This window comes from Procambarus clarkii, chromosome 65, assembly GCF_040958095.1.
Source record: "Procambarus clarkii isolate CNS0578487 chromosome 65, FALCON_Pclarkii_2.0, whole genome shotgun sequence".
Classification (NCBI taxonomy): Eukaryota; Metazoa; Arthropoda; class Malacostraca; order Decapoda; family Cambaridae; genus Procambarus; species Procambarus clarkii.
Window position 1 is genome coordinate 22,161,723 of NC_091214.1, and position 15,000 is coordinate 22,176,722.

General features: G+C 44.8%; 1 protein-coding gene and 1 long non-coding RNA gene across 3 annotated transcripts in view; one reads left to right on the forward strand and one right to left on the reverse strand.

The window, feature by feature from the left end:
• LOC138354890 (uncharacterized) overlaps positions 1-15,000 on the forward strand; it is a 273,297-nt gene that overhangs the window by 152,496 nt on the left and 105,801 nt on the right. The gene's annotated exons all lie outside the window — the stretch shown is intronic.
• Positions 10,420-15,000, reverse strand: part of serp (chitin deacetylase-like protein serp) — a 22,196-nt gene continuing 17,615 nt past the window's right edge. For both annotated transcript variants that reach the window (XM_045734594.2, XM_045734595.2), the window contains exons 5-7: positions 13,210-13,298; positions 12,181-12,410; positions 10,420-11,825 (exon numbers count right to left, since the gene is read on the reverse strand). In XM_045734594.2, coding sequence (XP_045590550.2) covers positions 10,994-11,825; positions 12,181-12,410; positions 13,210-13,298 — 1,151 coding nt within the window. In that variant the 3' untranslated portion in view covers positions 10,420-10,993. The remainder of the gene's footprint in view (positions 11,826-12,180; positions 12,411-13,209; positions 13,299-15,000) is intronic.

Here is a 15,000-nt window from a genome sequence, read left to right on the forward strand (position 1 = left end):
TTAGTACCCTGTGTTTACCTCGGCACACAGCTGAATATACGTTTTCCATGCGTTCTCTGTCTCCTGTGTTTGGCTTCCTTACATTGTCTGTTGAACCATGTGTTAATCTGGCTGTGCTTGTCTACCATGGGGCCAGATTCACGAAGCAGTTACGCAAGCACTTACGAACTTGTACATCTTTCCTCAATCTTTGACGGCTTTGGTTACATTTATTAAACAGTTTACAAGCATGAAAATTTCCCAATCAACTGTTGTTATTGTTATAAACAGCCTCCTGGTGCTTCGGAGCTCATTAACTGTTTAATAACTGTCTTCAACGAAGTCGTCAAAGATTGAGAAAAGATGTTCACGTTAGTATGTACTTGCGTAACTGCTTCGTGAATCTGGCCCCATGTTACTAAGTTCTATTTATTTCTCAGTGCCTTCTGGCTACTCCTCGTCGTTTAGTAACTCGTCGTTTGGGTATCTTGTTGCCAGTAGTGTCGTTCTCTCTTCTAACAGCCGTTGCCATCCTCACCTCTAACAGCCGTTGCTATCCTCACCTCTAACAGCCGTTGCTATCCTCACTACCTTTTTGTTATCTTCCACTACTACCTGAATCCAGCTACTAGCAACCGTTTCTACCAGCAACCAGCCAAGACCACTACCAACAAGCATCCTAGACCACTACTAGAAACCCTCACTAGCACCAAACAACCACCACCACTACTACCATTAACTATCAACCACCATTACTAGCAAACATTCTAAACTATTACATGTAGTCCCTACTACCAGCAACCAGCCACAACGACTACCAGCACCTAGCCACTACCACTACCACCAACCACAACTACCAGCCACCACCCAAGTCTCAGATACAGGTTAGGGCTCACTGGAACCACTTTCAAAAAACAGGTTAACTCTCGCTTTCGTGAGGAAGTTTCTCCGGGCCTTAGCCTGATTATATCCTGTTTCTCCTGGCCACAGTCTGACCATATCCAGCTCTTTATCCAAAATATATCCTGATCACATCCTGTTCTTTTTCTCCCTGAATAACGTGTGATAGTATCCTGCTCCTTATCCAGGTCATATCATGATTACATCTTGCTGTTTTTCCTGGCTAGATTCTGATTATATCATGCTCTTTATCCAAGTCATATCCTGATCATATCATATTCTTTCGCCCTGACTACAGTGTGATCCTGTACCTCTTCACCACATCCTTCTCTTTATCCAGGACATATCCTAATCACATCCTGCTGTTTTCCCAGGCTACAGTCCCCACAAGCCATGGTGGACAGCAGAATTGCCTGAAAGTTAACATTATCAGCATTAGTTCAGAAGCAGTTAATGCAGTTGTTACAGTTTCAAGGTAGCAACTTGAATCACCCGGTTAAGAGATCATGAAAGCCAGAGAAGGGAGGACGGGATGCATGTATTTTAGACAAAGGAAAATGGAGAATCCACAGAAGAATCCTTTTTAACATTTGGAGATGTCAGGGGTAACAGGCATCGCAATCCAGTAGATACCTAAGCAGCAGAAAACAGAGTTCCAGCGAGAGGAGAAACGAGGAGTTACTACTAGTTCCTCGTATGTGTCGGTACTAAGTGTCTGTCTTGCTGTTCATTTATGTAAACAAACTTATTGTGTACAGTCTCCTTTCTTTTAATATTTGCTAATGATGAGCATGAATAAACAAGGTATCCACACATTAGTAGCAAGTGGGGCTACCAGACTGAACAAACTGGCTAAAAGTTCATTACACCAACGCCTCACTCTCCACCACACCGGCGGCAAGCCAATTCAACTCAATCAATCAATCCAAGCGATTCAAGGGATACAAGCGATTCCCTTGAAGATATGATCCAGACACTTTTGGGAATATTTTATTGAAATTTCTGGTGCAGGAAACAAGGAGGAAGGGAATATTGTCGGATGGGAGATGATGAGAACTAGGTTTGGGTTCAAAGTTCTGCGATGTAGTGGACACAGTTGGGGTTCAGGTGTGAAATATCTGGACGTGACAACACAATTTTATGCTGGGTCAGACCGAGTAAAGCTGAAGTGTGGGAAAAACTTACCATGTTGAAGGCAGTTTGACATAAGCTACCATAACTGGGCTGAAGCGATCCGTGTTAGAGTTGGTCATTCAGATGCAGTGTTAGGCTGGAGTAACAATTGATTTGGGAAAGGCAGAAATGGTCAGAGGTGGAGAGAATGGAGCTGAAGTGAAGATACGGAGGCGGGCCTTCTCGCCTGGCACCAAGCATAGCCTCATGACTTTCTCCTGTCCTGGTGAGTGTGCAGGCGGAGGTACGCGGCTCCGAGGCGTCCCTCAGCCTTCAACAAAAACATGCCACAAACATTTTTAGGGAGCCGGTCGGCCGAGCGGACAGCACGCTGGACTTGTGATCCTGTGTTCGATCCCAGGCGCCGGCGAGAAACAATGGGCAGAGTTTCTTTCACTCAGGGAGCCGGTCGGCCGAGTGAACAGCACGCTGGACTTGTGATCCTGTGTTCGATCCCAGGTGCCGGCGAGAAACAATGGGCAGAGTTTCTTTCATCCTATGCCCCTGTTACCTAGCAGTAAAATAGGTACCTGGGTGTTAGTCAGCTGTCACGGGCTGCTGCTTCCTGGGGGTGGAGGCCTGGTCGAGAACCGGGCCGCGGGGACACTAAAAAGCCCCGAAATCATCTCAAGATAACGTCAAGATTTTGTCTCTCTTCATAACCTACGAAATTGGTCAATCTCAGAGGGTTACCATCCATCTGGTGGCCCCGACTGGGACAGGAAGCCGCCGGTTTGAAACCGACAATGTATTTTGCTGTTCGTCTGAGTAGTTTCCTTGTTCTGTATTACTCTATATTTGTAAATGATTATTGTGTAAAGAGCTGAAGTTGGTGGGTGGTTTTATATTTTATGTTAATTGTGTTTAACAATTATTTTATTGTTAATTTTTTATAATATTCTTTAAAGAAAATACATGCTGATATGAGTTCATTTTTAAGCTGGTTAATAGATATTTAACCCTATTCAATAGAGATTTTTAATTTATTATTGTATATTTTATATACCATTTACTTATATTTTATTGAATGAGACAATCCACTAAGACTGTGAGGTGGAGGCTCTGCACCTCATAACGTCTACCTCTCTCTCTTAAGAGAGGCTGTGAGGTGGAGGCTCTGCACCTCATAACGTCTACCTCTCTCTCTTAAGAGAGGCTGTGAGGTGAAGGCTCTGCACCTCATAACGTCTACCTCTCTCTCTTAAGAGAGGCTGTGAGGTGGAGGCTCTGCACCTCATAACGTCTACCTCTCTCTCTTAAGAGAGGCTGTGAGGTGAAGGCTCTGCACCTCATAACGTCTACCTCTCTCTCTTAAGAGAGGCTGTGAGGTGGAGGCTCTGCACCTCATAACGTCTACCTCTCTCTCTTAAGAGAGGCTGTGAGGTGGAGGCTCTGCACCTCATAACGTCTACCTCTCTCTCTCTCTCTCACTCACTCTCTCTCTCTCTCTCTCTCTCTCTCTCTCTCTCTCTCTCTCTCTCTCTCTCTCTCTCTCTCTCTCTCTCTCTCTCTCTCTCTCTCTCTCTCTCTCTCTCTCTCTCTCTCTCTCACTCTCTCACTCTCTCTCTCTCACTCTCTCACTCTCACTCTCTCTCTGTCTCTCTCACTCTCTCTCTCTCTCTGTCTCTCTCTGTCTGTCTGTCTCTCTCTCTCTCTCTCTCTCTCTCTCACTCTCTCTCTCTCTCTGTCTGTCTCTCTCTCTGTCTGTCTCTCTCTCTCTCTCTCTCTCTCACTCTCACTCTCTCTCTGTCTCTCTCACTCTCTCTCTCTCTCTGTCTCTCTCTGTCTGTCTGTCTCTCTCTCTCTCTCTCTCTCTCTCTCTCTCTCTCTCTCTCTCTCTCTCTCTCTCTCTCTCTCTCTCTCTCTCTCTCTCTCTCTCTCTCTCTCTCTCTCTCTCTCTCGTTCTCACTCTCTCTCTCTCTGTCTCTCTCTCTCTCTGTCTGTCTCTCTCTCTCTCTCACTCTCTCTCTCACTCTCTCACTCTCTCTCTCTCACTATACCTGTCATCTTTCCCATCGGCAACACAACCCGTCTTCTCTCGTTCCAATCTCCAGCTCATCACCCGAAGTCTCTTTTTTATCACGTTAACTGTACAACTTTCCTTTTTTTCTGTCCCGCTTTCACTTTCACTTTCTCCACCCCTCGCTGTCCTCGTGCCTCGGTGCTGCCACTCACCCAACAATATTTCTCTCATTTGCTGCTGGTTCTCCAGCTGATTCACACACATTCAGCTAACTTTGATTTCATTGTTTAAATTGTATTTTTCATGAGGTTAACATGGCCTTTATGAACTCTTTTACTGTTCAGTTATTTAAAAGTTCTCCTTGGTGGTAGTAGTAGGCATCCATCAGTCTCAGGAGACTATGGAGTTGCACTCTGGTGTCGGCCTGGTCTGGAGTGGTCTCACCAGGGCGCAAAGCCAGGGTAGGTTGATTCGGGGGAGAAGCTGTTACCCATGCAGCAGGTCCCCCCTCTCCACTATTAGATGTCATACTTGGTATTGTATGACAAAAACTGTGTATCAAATGGAGATAAAATCGCATTAGCCGGTTAACTGAAATTCACAATAAGATGAATGCACTAGTATATTTATCAGAGTCGCCGCGAGTGCCTCAAATCATTAAAAATGTTGACATCTCACAAGGGTTCATCCCTGGAAACACAAACCGAAACTGTCTCTATTTTCCGCTTGTTACAACTTGTAATAAAGTTGTTACATCTTGGCTTAACGTGTTTATGACGTATTAGAACGTTGTTAGAACTTGATATATTGGTTGTTATAACTGGTTAGGAGGTGTTAAAACTTGTTCCAACGTTGTAGCAACGTCGTAGTTTCGGTGTGTGTTTGGCGGGATCTCACATTAGTAATCCCCGCACTTGGCTCCGGCTATTGTGCACCCGAGACACAAGTTGTTGTTGTTGTTGTTGTTAAAGAGTTAGCTACTCAGGACGAAGTGTCCATGTAGCACGGGCTATGGTGAGCCCGTAACTCACACTTATTATTCAGAGCCATGGGGGGGGGGGGTACAGTTATTATTTTAATATCACACTAGGGTTACCAGGGGCCAGAATCACGAAGCAGTTACGCAAGCACTTGCGAACCTGTACATCTCTTCTCAATCTTTGACGGCTTTGTTTACAATTATTAAACAGTTAATGAGCTCCGAAGCATCAGGAGGCTGTTTATAACAATAACAACAGTTGATTGGCAAGGTTTTCATGCTTGTAAACTGTTTAATAAATGTAACCAAAGCCGTCAAAGATTGTGGAAAGATGTACGTTCGTAAGTACTTGCGTAACTGCTTCGTGAATCTGGCCCCTGGTTACCAGGTGTCAGCTGAGGGCCAGATTACCAGGGGTCAGGTCATGGCCAGGGTACCAGGCCATTCGAATCAACGTTAACCTACGTTTGAAACAATCAAATGCTCCCACGTCTATTATATTACTCGTTAACCTGTTCCACAAATCAACAACCCTGTTCCCAAACCAGTATTTACCCAGGTCTTTCCTAAATCTAGATTTATCCAGTTTAAACCCGTTGTTCGGTGTTCAATTTTGCGTTGAGATATTTAATACCGTGTTAATATTTATTGGACAAATTCCTGTAAGAGGACCTAAAGCAATCGAGTTGTGGTGGATATGTATGGCTGAGAGCCGCTTAGGCAACAATTCTGGCGAAGCTTACCTCAGACAGGGCCTTGGGAACAGAACTCTTGAAATTAGCTACAGGCAAACTACAGGTTTTTTTTTGGGGGGGAGGAGGGGAAGGCAGGACATATTTTAAGATGGTTCTCTGTCGTTGCGGCTACAATCTATTCCCCATGGATGTTAAGCATTTACACTCTCTCTTTTTTTCTCTACTTTTGCCAGTCAGACATTTTTCTCTCTAATACATTTCTATCTGGACACAGACACATTCCTTCCCTGACACATTTCTCCCCTGCTACACTATCGTGTATGACACTTTCCTCCCTAGATATGCCTCCCCCCTTTTCCCCTCTTTGCTACATAAAACACTGGAAACCCCCCCAAGTGTTTCCCTGCGCCCTTTGTTTACACACAGACAAACTCTGCAACCTCTGCTATTTTACCTCAATAAACTTATTTCAATTTCAATTTCAATTTCAATTTCAACCTCTGCTTCCTGGCCACGACAGGATGAAAGATGTCCTGGGTATAACGGTAAGCTTTATGGATATATTAATTGGATACTGACTTGTGTTCAAGAGTTGTGTGGCATAATAATCATGATTAGATGTTGACCAGACCACACACTAGAAGGTGAAGGGACGACGACGTTTCGGTCCGTCCTGGACCATTCTCAAGTCGATCGTCTTGAGAATGCACATCGAATACATCGACAATTCTCATTGTCGATTCGGGTCTTATTGTATCTTAGTGTCGTTTGTCATGACTTGTCTAGTACATTGTTTATCTTGGATTTAAATCGTCAAGATGTTTGCCTCAAGACTCGTCCAAGATGATATGAGGATATGTGGAACATATCCTCACAATTCTGAGACAAGAGTGACAGTAGTAGTAATAGTAGGCATCCATCAGTCTCAGGAGACTATGGAGTTGCACACTGGTGTCGGCCTGGTCTGGAGTGGTCTCACCAGGGCGCAAAGCCAGGGTAGGTTGATTCGGGGGAGAAGCTGTTACCCATGCAGCAGGTCCCCCCCCCCCTCCACGGCGCTGAAAGTCTCCAATGGAAAGGCACTCGACAACTGATGATAATATTGCAGTAACTGGGAGGTGTTGCCAAATATGTTCAGAAGGAGAAACTGAAGAATGAGAGGGCATGGGTGGAAGCTAGAGATCCAAATCAAAGGCATATTTATATAATAATTCCGTTGTCGGGGACACGAAGCCTGTGTACATACATATACTTTAGGAATGTATTGAGGTCCCCCCCCCAAGGTCGAACTAGTAACCTTCCCCAGGATGCAACCCACAACAGTTGCCTAACTCCTGGGTACTTAAGGCATTAAGTGAAAGTAAAAGTGCCCAACCATTTATGTTCCGCCCGGGGATCGAATCCAGGATTGTGAGCTAAGAAGGTTATGTTGAGATGATTTCGGGGCTTAGCGTCCCCGCGGCCCGGTCCTCGACCAGGCCTCCTTATTGTTACACTCCATCAGGAAGCCGGCCGTAGCAGCTGTCTAACTCCCAGGTACCTATTTACTGCAAGGTGAACAGGTCCATCGGGGTAAAAGAAACCCTGCCTATTTGTTTCCGCCTCCACCGGGGATCGAACCCGGAGCCTCAGGACTACGAATCCGTAGCGCTGTCTACTCAGCTGTCAGGCCCCCCTACTATAGGCAGCCAACTATGCTATCTGTCTTTGGTGTGAGAACAGAGAGCAAGTGAGGCGAGAGAGAAGTGGAGTTCTCTCCGTTTATAGTATTATAAACAGGCATAATATGAGGCACGAGATTGGCAGCCATGGAGCAGGTGACTGACAACAGAACAAGACTTAAGAGTTGGTATTCAACCCTCCACTATCACTCACACACATACACACACACACACACACACACACACACACACACACACACACACACACACACACACACACACACACACACACACACACACATGGAATGCATTAGGCAGTGATGTGGTGGAGGCTGACTCCATACACAGTTTTAAATGTTGATATGATAGAGCCCAGTAGGCTCAGGAATCTGTACACCAGTTGATTGACGGTTGAGAGGCGGGACCAAAGAGCCAAACCCCCGCAATTACAAACACGTGAGTACACACACCCTCACGTTTGGTGCTGTACCAGAAGATAAGACTGAAGATATTCTTCAACACAAAAAACCCATAACGAATATATTATCATTACTTACAGAACATTTCAGGGTATCGTGGGCCACATCAGGCGGGGCACGAGTACAGGACATAGTGGTTAAGGTCAGGAGGACGTAGAGGGGAACACACGGATGGAAAGTGAACATCTAGATCACTTAAGGGGGGCAGAAGGAAGAATGTGCACCGTTATTGATAATAAGTGGAACGAGGCAGTAAAAAAATGGAGCCCTGACTTCATACACTCTTTCATAACTAGTGGTAAAAAGCTGGGCCCAGGAACTGGAGCTCAATTCCCGCGAAGTACAACTAGGTGAGTTCACATATTCGGATCTAACAAAACACAAAAAATTTAGTATGAAGTTACTAATAACGGGTATTGGGTAATAATTTGATCCTGGGTAGATAGCGACATTATAGAAATGATGGCCTTTTGCACAATATATATATATAAATATATATATATATATATATATATATATATATATATGTGTGTGTGTGTGTGTGTGTGTGTGTGTGTGTGTGTGTGTGTGTGTGTGTGTGAAATTATAAAACAGTCTAACCAGAATTGTAGGCTCGACGCTCGGGGCTAGTCTCATCCAACTTTGCAAGGGGATAGTCTTAGGAGCGGTACTGACGTAGGCTGGTCAGGGTAGGTCCAAGTTTAATACTTTAATAAATATCAGCATTTATAGACCCCCCTCCTATGCGATTTTCACAGTCATGTGTGAAATGTTTGATGAGAGTCCCCTAGACTTTTATATTGATCATAATATATTTTCTGTGTGACCTATACAGTTGTTCCAATGCTTCTCAGTAATAAATTTAGCTTATCTTTCATATCTCATTTATGGATGGAGGATGTGTATTAAAGATGGTTATAGTGATGAAAGGAATGTGAGTGAAGAGTACGGAAGTTGATGAAGGGTTGGGAAGGTAGTAAAGGGTATAGAAAGTGGTGAAAGCTAGAGAAGGTGATGAAGGAGAGGGAAGGTGATGACGCTGAAGGATGAGATTGGAGGATGAGTCTGAATGGATGAGACGAAGGGATGATACTATAAGACGACAACTAAAGATGACCTTGAAGGATGAGACTACATGATGGGACTGAAGGATTGGACTGGAGGGTGAGACTGATGGATGAGATTGGACAATGAGGCTGAAGGATGAGACTGGTGTATTTGACCGAAAGATAAGATTGAAGGATGAGGCAGAAGAATGAGACTGAAGTATGAGATTGATGGGGTGAGACTGCAAGATGAAATTGAAGAATGAGACTTATAGATGAGACTGATGAATGAGACTGTAGAATAGGACTGTAGGATGAGATTGATGAATGAGACTGTAGAATAGGACTGTAGGATGAGATTGATGAATGAGACTGTAGAATAGGACTGTAGGATGAAATTGACGGATGAGATTGCTCCAGACTGACCTTTCAAGCAGATATGATCCCGCCATTAAGCACAGAGGTCCTCAAACATCTCAAATTGGGCAGTTAATAGACCTACCAATTTCAAACCATAGAAACTGAACAAAATATGAGAAACCATGGAAACCATTAATAAATCGGGTTGATACTCTGAACAATTTACGTCTGAAGATGTCTCAGGAAGTCTTTAGACTCTAGAGTAACAGTTCTTAACCTTTTCTTATGGTTACAGACTCATGAAAGACTGGGGAGGGGGGGGGGGGGGCACAGAATCTTTCATGAGTTGTTGTGAGAAGATTGTCGGCCATTCAGAGGCAAGGGTGACACAGATTCACAGCCATTCAGAGGTAAGGGTGACACAGATTCACAGCCATTCAGAAGCAAGGGTGACAGACTCAGCCATTCAGAGGCAAAGGTGACACAGATTCACAGCCATTCAGAGGCAAGGGTGACACAGACTCACAGCCATTCAGAGGCAAGGGTGACATAGACTCACAGCCATTCAGAGGCAAGGGTGACAGACTCACAACCATTCAGAGGCAAGGGTGTCACACAGACTCACAGCCATTCAGAAGCAAGGGTGACATAGACTCAGCCATTCAGAGGCAAGGGTGACACAGACTCACAGCCATTCAGAAGCAAGGGTGACATAGATTCACAGCCATTCAGAGGCAAGGGTGACACAGACTCACAGCCATTCAGAAGCAAAGGTGACAGACTCACAGCCATTCAGAGGCAAGGGTGACACACAGACTCACAGCCATTCAGAAGCAAGGGTGACATAGACTCACAGCCATTCAGAGGCAAGGGTGATACAGACTCACAACCATTCAGAAGCGAGGATTAACAAAGAAACTCACAGCATTTAAGCGTGTATACATAATGTATCATTACCTACCTACCTACCTACCTACCCGGAAGCTACACAAGATAGGTATCATGTGTTCATGCAGGTCGGCGTTCAATCCCCGACCGTCCATAAGTGATTGGGGGCACCATTCCTTTCCCCTCCGTCCCATCCCAAATCCTTCTCCTAACCCCCATCCAAGTGCTATGTGGCTTGTCGAAAGATAAATCAGGGGATTTTTCTTGTGGATATTAAAGTCAATAAAAGAATAAGAGAGGAATAATGTTTTTTATTGGGTAACATTAAACATAATATGGAAGATAAAAACAAGTGACTCTATATTTCTAGACGATGATCACAGGTAGGTAAGACCTCAGATGTGTGTAGGTAATGGCCGCCTGGGATGGCCTGTGGTGGGGGCGGCCACAGCAAGGGGGGGGGGGGGGGGGGAAAAGGGCACCTCCAGCTCCAATAAATATGAAGGGGCCGCCGCGGGCTCCCGGATCCAAGGGAAGAGCCCCGCGCGGGATGCGGCCTCGGCTGGGCCCCGGCAGTGGTAGATCTGCCCCCTGCTTGTCATGGTACCGCGCTTGTCATGGTACCGTGATCTTTCATGGTACCATACTTTGTCATGGTTCCATACTCTTGTCATGGTACCGTGCTGGAGCAGCGGTACCCTACGCCACGGCCTTGACAGACAAATGTCTGTCCGGAACGCGACGATTCTTGCCTAGACACAATCATGTACAAATTATAAAACAATATTTACATATAAGAAGCTGCACCCCGGGGGGAGGGGGCCGGGCTCTCCCAGGGGAGCAGGTCACAGCAGGGCAGTTTACGGTAGTTTAGAAGTAACCTTCGCCCAAGGGGTCCTTTAGCCATGGGTACTTGTTAGGGCAGCGCATGCAGGTGTTGAGACGTATAGTCTCTGATGGGAGTTCGTCGGTGCTCAGTTCGCAGTTAGTGCCGCCATAGCAGAAGGGAGCGCCGGCGGGGTCACACTTCTCCTTCCAGGGCTCGTAGTTCTGGAGTTGGTTGATGGCGACGGGGTCCTGTATCCACTGAATCACCTGGGTCATCGTTACGAAGTATACGTCCTTGTTGGATTGCAGTGTTTCGTCCAGCCAGTAGAGGAAGACGTCCAGGATTTCAGGGTTGTTCTTGAGGAAGGCGGAGTGGAAGTAGAGACCTAGAGGGGCGCGGTTGGTTAGGTAATGGCGGTCGAAGTTGTTCTGAAGGAACTGGTAGAACTGGTCGCCGGTGGGCTTGCTGGAGAAGCAAGAGTCGACCATAGCGCAGCCTGGTAGTTCTTCCTGGATGGTAGGTTCCTCGCGGCGATCCATCTCGTTCATTACCATCTCCCAGACGGCAAAGGAGCGAGTGGGGCAGTTCTGGGAGTTGCCGTGGCAGGGGTGGGGCATGCGGTAGTACAGGGTGTAGGGCCACAGCGGCGGGTTCTGCAGGGGTACGGAGATGGTCGAGTCGTACAGGAACGCGTTCTTCTCCATCATCCTGAACTGGTTATTGCCGCCCACGCGCAGGTAGGGCGCGCGCACCCCGATGACGGAGCTATCGGTGATGTTAGCGAAGCGCTCAGCGATGACGCGACCGCCGGCCATCTCGCGCTCCCACTCGTCCGTGCTCGCGTTGCTCCAGAAGCTCTCGCTGTCGTTGTGACTGGACAGACAGATATGTGTTAGATACACCAACAGACAAGTGGATGTGTTTATACCTCCTTATTTCTTTATTTAATTTTAATCTGTGCTATACTTCTGGTCCTTTACTATACACATTTATATTTTATTATTAAGAAAAACCTAAATATATATTTAGATATGTTTGTTTTCAACTTTTATATTTTATAAGTAATATCCGTTCAATGCAAAAATTCATGATTACTCGTGTAATTTAGTGTCTCGTACAATGTGATATGTATTAAATAGTACCACATCTTGCTCTCTAAACACGTTCTAAATCTCTATCTTCTAAATCCTGAATCTATAATCTCCTTTAAACCTTTTCTAAATCTCACCTGATGGAGTGGACAGCGATTTCGTGTCCCAAGCGATGGATCTCTTGGACGGCGGAGTAGTTAGTGTACTTGTGGGACACGAAGAAGGTCGACTTGACGGTACAGGAGTTGGGGTTGTACCGCCCTTCGAAGATCTGCTGGTACAGATCCATGTTGTTGTTGTTGATGGCGTCGTCGAAGGTGATGGTGATCATCTGAGGGACGTTACTCGGCTGCATCTTGTGTGGAATCTTTACCGGGGAGAAGGAGATAAGTGTAAGAGGAAGATTATCTTAGTGCCTCGATATCAGTCTCTTTAAGGGTGCAGGCGATGAGTCACAATAACGTGGCTAAAGTATGTTGACCAGACCACACACTAGAAGGTGAAGGGACGACGAAGTTTCGGTCCGTCCTGGACCATTCTCAAGTCGAGAATGGTCCAGGACGGACCGAAACGTCGTCGTTCCTTCACCTTCTAGTGTGTGGTCTGGTCAACTCTCCTTAAGGGTGCTTGTGTATGCTCTTCAGTAATGAAGATAAAATGCTACATCTTGGTTGGTATGCTATCGCTCGCGAGAAGTCAGAATATCATCTGAAGCTTTTTAATGTGAGTTCAGAGAAAGAAAATGAATTGTTTTGAAAGAGTATTGTAACTTCTAATGACTTCGTTAAAACAGACAAGAGGGGGATCATTTTCCCTGACAATTAGTATAGTATAGTAGGCATCCAATCAGTCTCAGGAGACAATGGAGTTGCACTCTGGTGTCGAAGTGGCCTCACTTCGACACCAGAGTCTGGAGTGGCCTCACCAGGGCGCAAAGCCAGGGTGGGTTGATTCGGGGGAGAAGCTGTTACCCATGCAGCAGGTCCCCCCCCCCTCCACGGCGCTGAAAGTCTCCAATGGAAAGGCATACGCCAATACGATTGGTTCCAGCGCCGTCGCAGGAACTGTGAGTTCCGAATTACATCAATAATATTTGATCTAGCGGCATTGATATAGTAATTATGAATTATTACTTTTGCCTCTAAGAAATCAGAGGCAACACTTACCTCGTTAGGACTGTTGTAGCAGAAGCAGTCAGGGAGTGTGCACTCCTCCGGATTGCAGGGAGGAGCACTGTTTGGGTCGTTGAGGATATCTGCAGGTGTCGAGGTGGTCAAGATTAGTGTGGGTGATGGAGGTGGATGGGTTGAGGGTGACTGTGGACTCATTGAGGTTGGGGGGAAGGTTGTGGACCATGTGAGTCAAGAGCTCATATGAGGAAGGGGGGAGGTAATGATAGATGGCGTGATAAAGATGACTTGAAATGTTAAAATGAATAGTTAAGTGAGCTCTACTTTATACGTTAAACTGACAATAATACACTCACACGTGTGTGTGTGTGTCTGTATTGGTACACGTAACTGAATTCCAAATGATAATCTATACAGTGAATTAATGTAGCTAGATAATAATTTATTAAAATCACCACTATGACAAACAAAACTCAATAATCTCATAAAATGCTTATTTTTACTGAACCTCATATAACTTGCAGCACATGATGGATGAACCTAAACATGGTTACACTTAATAAATATTTACATAAAAGTAGATAATTGATAGTATATATATATATATATATATATATATATATATATATATATATATATATATATATATATATATATATGCGAACAAGCCTGAATATATATATATATATATATATATATATATATATATATATATATATATATATATATATATATATATATATATATATATATATATATGCACATATAGATTGTCTTAAAGTCCAGGAGGTGTGGAGGGTAGGCGTAGGGAAGATGGAGCTTTCAATCAAGCAGGGAGAAAGCCAGAGGTTGCATGCAAGAGTTGCTGGAACGTGCAATAGTTGATCTCAGCATACTGGGTTGCTGGACGGTTGGTGCAATGTTGATGTCACAGGTAATAATAGTTTACCTGATGCAACATTGATGTCACAGGTAACAGTGTACCTCAGTAAGCTAGGGGTGCTGGACATTGATGTAATACTGATGTCAAGGATAATAGTCGACTTTAGTAATAAGGGTGGGAATATTGACATCAGGGATAATAATGGAAAGTGAAGAGCTGTAGTGCCTATCAGTGCTAGGTTGTACAAAAGCTTACAACATGCTTTTTTTTTATGGCACTGCGTGCCTTTTTAATCCGTGGCACTGTTGGTGTAGCGTGTGGGTCTTTGTGTGCGACCTACCACAGAAAGGATTCGTCTGACAGGTCCTTGCAGTCGTAAGTTCCATCAAAGACTAAGTTTCTGTCTAGACAGTGGCCGTCTTCCCATGCCAGCGTGTCATTTTGAGGGGCAAGACAGCAGCTAGGATCAACTAGCTTGTGTGAGTGAGTTAGATGTATATAGAAGAGTGGAGAGGCCTATATTAGGGGGTAAAAATGCATAGAAGACAATAATTAATCTAAGTATTAGTAACGCAAACAGTGGCTATTACAATTAGAGGAGACCATAGACCATGTTTTGTTTTAGGGGTTTAAAGTGACTTACATCAGTATTTCTTTAGTTAATTTTGTAAGTGTCATTTTAAGCGGTTGATAAGTGTAGCGTGAACTAAGCGTTAAACGTAAAAGAGAGCGGATGTAGGCGGTAAGTCAGTAGGTCAGTAAGTACGCTGGTAGACTTGTGGGTTAGTGTGTTACACCGTAAGTTTCACCGTAAATATAATCAAAAGTTCAACCTCTCGTAAGCCACGTGTTTAACACCTTTCTTTGTATTGTTAGTCAACAAAGTTGTTTCCCTAAGCCAGAAATATGATTCTAAGTTAACTAGAGGTTTCAACTTAGTCCAG